The sequence below is a fragment of the Mytilus edulis genome, chromosome 6, assembly GCF_963676685.1.
Source record: "Mytilus edulis chromosome 6, xbMytEdul2.2, whole genome shotgun sequence".
Classification (NCBI taxonomy): Eukaryota; Metazoa; Mollusca; class Bivalvia; order Mytilida; family Mytilidae; genus Mytilus; species Mytilus edulis.
The window spans coordinates 11055987-11063281 of record NC_092349.1 but is presented as its reverse complement, the minus strand read 5'-3'; the positions used below and the strand labels follow the sequence as shown (position 1 = coordinate 11063281).

The following is a 7295-nucleotide window of genomic DNA, read 5'->3' as shown; positions in this document are numbered from 1 at the left end:
CATTTTAGCAACATTCCAGCAGCACCTGCATACGGGGTATATATCTCTCAATTGATACGATATTCCCGTGCTTGCATTTCCTATCATGATTTTCTTGATAGAGGGTTACTGCTCACAAGGAAGCTATTAAATCAAGAGTTCCAAATGGTGAAGTTGAAATCATCCCTTCGTAAATTTTACGGACGCCATCACTAGTTGGTTGACCGTTATGGAATAACCATTTCAAAAATGATATCGGATATGTTCCTCACGTCGTAACTACAATCCCCTTCCCTTTCATGAATTTGACCTACCGAATTAGACTATTTACCGGATTTGTAATCACATAAGCAACACGACGGGTGCCGCATGTGGAGCAGGATCTGCTTACCCTTCCGGAGCACCTGAGATCACCCCTAGTTTTTGGTGGGGTTCGTGTTGTTTATTCTTTAGTTTTCTATGTTGTGTCATGTGTACTATTGTTTTTCTGTTTGTCTTTTTCATTTTTAGCCATGGCGTTGTCAGTTTGTTTTAGATTTATGAGTTTGACTGTCCCTTTGGTATCTTTCGTCCCTCTTTGAATATTAACATTGTAAACATTTATTTCTCCATCACCAAAAAAAGAAATGCCTATCTCCTTACAGTTGCTTATACTGGTGCCTTCAAAATCATGAGTTGTAACACCAGTATCATTGGGTTCGATGCTCAAACATGACGCTCTGGAATTATTAATTTGAGTATGTTTCATTTCAAATCTGTTAGTAAACGCTGTAAAACCTTGCATGGTGTTATTAATCTGGGCGTAGTTTATGGCGGAATATTCTGAAACAAATATAAATTATATGAGAATACTGAGGAAATACCCCAAAAAGATGGATTGTGCATAGAGAATCAAAAACGATTAACTCATATCTGCATATCTGAATTCAGACACAAAAAAAGAGAGCAACAATAGAACTTCAAAGGGAGGGATATGATTTTTTCAACTCTATCAATCAAAACTGTCTTTTTTTTAAATTGTGGATCGGAATATGTTTTTTTTAGGAAAAAAAACATAACCCAAACCCCCTACCACCCGTTGAAGTTAAATGTTTTTGTTTTGTTTCAGCATGTTTAGAGTGTTTCAAACATTTAAAATATGATTGTAGCGCTTATTATGTTCCATACCTTATTCACCTTCATCCTTTTGAAGGAAATAAATAGCCACAAGAAAAACAATGTATAATGCCAATTAAACTATTGAAATTTCCATAGGTAAAAAGAAATTCCTCCAGAGGGCATTCTAATTGATTTAAACATAGTGAACGGTAGCCCTCTGGTCTTCCAGAATTTTGCATGGTCCAAGCACGACTATTATTTGTAAATCAAACAGTATAAAGTTACGTATCATACAAAACCAACAGAAGCATTATAATTGATTAATTTCTTCAGACGCTTTCTCTTCAAATTAAAGAAGTTTATATGTTACTTTCAAATCTTTCCCCTAAAAGTTCAACAGGGTTATTTATGATGTATAAAGTATGTAATTTTAATATTATGTAATTTCATTCTATGTGTAAATTATAAAACTAAAACAAAGCCCCTATGTTCAATTATCAGTAAAATACAGAAAATATTGTTTGTTTTGATTCTGAAATATCTCTGAATGCTACAAATCTTCTGCCACCGTTTAATAAAATTCTTGTAAGGTTTGATAAACGAGTTGGTTGACCGTTATAGAATAACCATTTCACAGATGATATAGGATATGTTCCTTATGTCGTAACTACAATACCCTTCCCTTTTCATGAATGTGACCTACCGAATTAGACTATTTACCGGATTTGTATTAACATAAGCAACACGACGGATGCCACATGTGGAGCAGGATCTGCTTACCCTTCCGGAGCACCTGAGATCACCCCCAGTTTTAGGTGGGGTTCGTGTTGCTAAGTTTTTTGTTTCCTATGTTTGCCTTCTGTACTATTATTTGTCTGCTTGTCTTTTTATTTTTAGCCATGGCGTTGTCAGTTTATTTACTATCTATGAGTTTGGCTCTCCTTCTGGTATCTTTCGTCCCTCTTTTATTAATGTCTAAAACACTTTAATAACACCAGACTTTTGACTGCAAAACAATTTAGTCTTAAAATATGGAAGCATTAAATAACATTCAGAATTTTCCTGCAGATGTTTTGTTCATAAAATAGCTCCATCTTTATCATAGTTGTATAAAATTACATGAAGATTTGACAAATTTATTGCTTGATGTCCATCATTTTGCAACTTAAGTCCTAAACTTTACTGTGGATTGTTATAATATAATTTCTGACAATGTTTGACAAATTTTGCGATGTTTAAACTTTAAACCATATACCGAAACTTTTGTTGACGACATCAACATGATCAACGTTCCTGACTGATATACAAGAAGTATTTAACTCGAACCTTTGTTAGAGGCTTTTTTTTTGTACCTTTTATTTTCTTATCCCAGACATAGATTACCTTAGCCGTATTTGGCACAACTTTTTGGAATTTTGGATCCTCAATGCTCTTCAACTTTGTACTTGTTTGGTTTTATAAATATTTTGATTTGAGCGTCACTGATGAGTCTTTTGTAGACGAAACGCGCGTCTGGCGTACTAAATTATAATCCTGGTACCTTTGATAACTATTAGTGAGCTATAAGCGTTTGCACTATTTTCAAAGTAGCACTGTCATTATAAATGGCACCACAATGTAGGCGTTCGGATTTGTGTTTTATGTAAAAATATTTTGGACAACTACAGCATATCTTTTTTTTATCTTTCCTTATCTTTCGCCCCTCTGTTAAATCTAATTTTCCGCTCGGTCTTTAGCTCTTTCTGACTCTTTCTTAAGTAAACGTAATACAAAAGGAGGGTAACAGGATTTACACAAGTACTAGAGGGTACAACCAAAACAACTCGTTTCTTCCGAAAAAGATACTTTTAACAACACAAACAAGAACGATAAACACATGGTCGAGAACGCCTGGCTATATTATGATATATCAATCTTTTATTGAATGATAACTCACTATCACTTGTAGTTTTCATCACTATTCCATACCAAGGAACATTTTCGTTCTCAGAGTCTATGACAGTAAGCCTTCTGCTACCTGTAGAAATCTGCAATGCTCCTGAAAAATTAAAGATTGACAAAAATAAAATCTATCTTGTTCAATATCATGAATATTGCATTGTTCTTATTGCTATGTATTTATTATCATACTTTGGTTATATGTCTGTTCAAATGTTTCGGTTTTCATACATCCTTGGATTTAATATACGGCTTCGAGCGTTCCTGGTGAAGGTAAATCGAATAAAGCACTTCGGGTGTATGCAATTTATAACGTGTTGTTTTCATTTTCATTATTAAGGGTAAAAACAAGCATACAGCAATAATTGGACAGGACTGAACATTGCAGTACACAGTGGCGGATCCAGAAATTTTCATAAGTGAGGGCCTACTGACTGACCTAAGAGGGGGCCCGCTCCAGTCGCGCTTCAGTGATTCCCTATGTAAACAACCAATTTGTTTCCCAAAAAGGGGGGGCCGGGCCCCCCAGCCCCCCTAAATCCGCCTCTGGTACATACTTTCTTTGTTGTTGGGGGTGGGGGGGGGGGGGGGGGGAACGGATCAATAATCAAACTTCCAACTGTTTTGGTTCACGCGCTACTGATGAATCTTAATTTCCATGTCAAAAATAGTCCTGGTATATTTGATAAGTTTTTACAGACATATCTCACGGTTTTTGTTTATCTTTTTACTTTAACATACCTTGAACATATATTCCTCTGTTTTCTTTAAAAAGAAGGACGGCACCAGATGCAACTGTCAAAACCGAACCTGGTCTAGACAAAACATGAATGCGTACATATATAATCTATAGTCGATTATTTGTAATGAGTTGATAACACTTCTATTTTGTAGCTACTATGAATTTAATCCTAGTATAAGTATGCCTCAAATATGAGCAGTGCTAATTTTTACCGCTTATGGCTTAAATGAGTGCATGTGACTTCTTTTTTATTATAAAACATTACTCTGAAAGTCATATTCCACATAATCATAATGATATTTTAAGGAAATTGACACAGGTAATGGATTTACAAATTGTGAATAAAGTTCTACATCGGATGCAAATAAACTCATCATAGATACCAAGATTAAATTTTGTATTAACGCCAGACGCACGTTTCGTCTACAATAAACTCAAATTCAAACAAGTTAAAAAGGCCTATTTAAGTACGAAGTTGGGGAGCATTTAGGACCAAAATGTCAGACAGTTTTGCCTAATACAGCTAAGGTAATCTATTCCTGAGGTAGAAAAGCCGTAATATTTAAAAAAAAATCAAAGTTATGTAAACTGTTAATTTATAAATATCCATATCAATGATAATTCATGTCAGCACAGATGGGGACTACTGGGCTGGTGATACCATCGGAAAATTAAAACTCACCCAGCAGTGGTATCGACCCAGTGGTTGTAAAAAGTCAGTAATTTTCATAAACATAAAATGCCCAAACAAACAATAAAAAATGAACGAGCATAGACTAGTTTATACTTAATTCTTTATATAGGCCTTACGACAATTTTTTGACAAATGAGCAAAAGTGCAATGTGTTGTAGTAGAATGAACTGTAATTCATATCATAACAAATAACAAACAGCGTCTTACATAATGTAACGTTCATTTGCAATTTCCTCTTGATTCTTTGGCCGAATATATTTTAACTTGCGGACAAGAACAATTGTTATATTTACTGATAAGTTTGAATCAAGAAATTGAATGCCATCTTTTTCAATAAGTAGCCATCACAAAAAAAGTTTGTTTTTTAATCTGATACAAATCATTTCAAGTGTAATATTTGTAAGACAAAAGAGATGGCATATGTATTCAATAGAAAGGGAACAAAATACTTATCATGATACTACATATGATAATTGACCGATGTTTGGTTTAATATAGTGAGTTCGGCTAACGAGTGATGCATGCATAGCGTCAGAACATTACTATGTAAACGGACCCGTTCTCGTTCCGTTTTCATTTGATACGATTCCCATATTATTGGTCTTATCTTGAATTGTATCGTCTTATTTTATTACTAAGATTGTTTTATTTTTAATTTATGTGGCCAAAATTCATACCTGACAAACAAAGATCTTGATATGATAATGGGACTACTTAGACTTGGAATGGTAAAATCCTTAGTTACATATCCTCCGAGTGCTCCATGTGCATCAAATCTGTCTTGTGTCAATGCAACAACTTGATTAAAATTGTTATCGGTATAAAAAGGTATATAATGCATAAAACTTCTGTCCATATCTTTTTCAAATCCGCATGCATCATCCAAAATTTCTACTGCTGATTCGTGCCCCCAGTAATTGAAAGTAGCATTTATTTCAAATGACTCCTCGAATTTTGGTGCACTAATGACGCATACATTTGGAAACAAGTTTCGAAGATTATTATAGTTAACAGTTATTTCGTGATAAGTGTTAATGTCAATTATTGATTCAGTTGCCCAATCGCCCGATATATCATTGTGCTGTATCGATATTTTTCCGACGGAATATTTTACATTTCCTGTCATAAGTAAAGTAGTTTTTGCGATATTTCCTTCAAATTTGTTATTCTCAAATTTCACATCACCAACGTGTTCGAATTTAGATTGTAGAAGAGCACCGTCTGAGTTCGAATTGTTGAGAAACAAGTTTCTGATAATTTTAACGTAAGCCATGTTTTCGTAAAAGGAGTTGTAATTGATGAAAAGTGTCTTATTTCCGCCCGTAAATGTATTGTTTTCAATATGAAGCATAAGGCCACCAATGCTATAGTAATGGAAGTAAACTTCAATTCCATCATTGATGTTTTTTTTCAAAAACGCTGTTTAATAGTTTAATGTGAAACTTTGAGTTGTCGTTCTTTCGCAGATATACATAAGATATTCTTTGAAACCAATATTTGCCAAACCGACGGAAAGAATGGTCAGAAATGATGCAAGAATCTATCACAAGCTCCTCCGTGAAATATCCTTTGATTGCATATTTTACATTTCGTGATATTTTTGAATTGTTAATATTCATTCTTCCTCCTAAATCTTGGAACACATGTATCCCAGACTCGGTATTCCTTTCAATATCACATTCAGAAATAATAACACTTGCATTGACTTTTATATCAACACCGTATTCGTTGTTTTGACTAACAGTACATTTACGAATACGGAACACAATTTCTGATGAAGGTGTGTCTTCTGTTACAATCTGAATTCCAGTTTTCACATTATTTGAAGCGTTTAACTCAGAAATGGCCACTTCCGTTACATTGCTATTGACAAAAAAAGTAAATCCATTTGTTGCAGAGTACTGAGATGTTACATTGTAGACAAACGTGTTCATACTCCATACACGAATGCCTGTAGTAGTGTTCTTTACAGCAAGGTATTGCAAATTTGAATTAGCATTTCCTAGGTTAAAAAAAGACATCGCAATATAAATAAATTTATAAAAAATATAGTCATAAAATGTCAAAATGCGTATTTTCTACTGAGGAAATCTTGCTATTACGTTGAATTTGAAACCTACAAATGAACATGCATTGCAAGCAATTAAGATAAATAATGTTCCGATAAAAAATGTAGATAATGTGCAAAAGAGTCTGTTTGTCATTAATTCTTTTCTGGCCATGGCGTGTTCGATCTGTGAATTTGAATGTCCCTCTATGGTATCTTAACGAAATGGATATTCAAACTCATACGTCAATAATCGAGCAGACAATCATCATCATGATTAATACCAAAGCAAAACAGGAAAAATAGACTTAAAGACAAACAACAAGAAAGGTCGCAGGTGTTCGAACATTTAATTAGATCGAGCTCCAAATGCGACACCCGTTACCGTATCTACAGAGCGGTCTTAAATGGTCTTTGTACGGAAATTGTAACACTGATGCAAACAAAATATATTTATATTTACCTATGTATGATTTGATATCTACCCCTCTCCATGGTTTGTCGATAACTTCCGGTTCCAACTGAACCAAGTCATCTGGCGTTCCCAAAACAATAAAGGCTCCTTAATTAAATTAAAAAATTGTAAAGTGAACTAAGCGCTAATATTTCATTTGTTGTCTTTGGTTGCCTGTTACTCATTTTTTCATGAGAGTCTTGAGACATTTAAAAAAATATATTTTACTATTCAAATGGACTGTTTGTATTTAAATAACTAATGTCGTTATCAAATTATTGTTTAATGTATCGGTAAATAAGTCACAAGCGATTGTTGCAATGAGAACCTAACCAATACAAAA

The 7295-nt window shown here is 34.0% G+C and overlaps 1 protein-coding gene across 1 annotated transcript in view; it reads right to left on the bottom strand.

Annotated features, from left to right (window-relative positions):
- Positions 1–561: 561 nt before the first annotated feature.
- Positions 562–7295, bottom strand: part of LOC139527098 (uncharacterized) — a 33254-nt gene continuing 26520 nt past the window's right edge. The window contains exons 11-15 of the mRNA XM_071322368.1: positions 6962–7060; positions 5129–6453; positions 3757–3830; positions 3014–3115; positions 562–801 (exon numbers count right to left, since the gene is read on the bottom strand). Coding sequence (XP_071178469.1) covers positions 5846–6453; positions 6962–7060 — 707 coding nt within the window. The 3' untranslated portion in view covers positions 562–801; positions 3014–3115; positions 3757–3830; positions 5129–5845. The remainder of the gene's footprint in view (positions 802–3013; positions 3116–3756; positions 3831–5128; positions 6454–6961; positions 7061–7295) is intronic.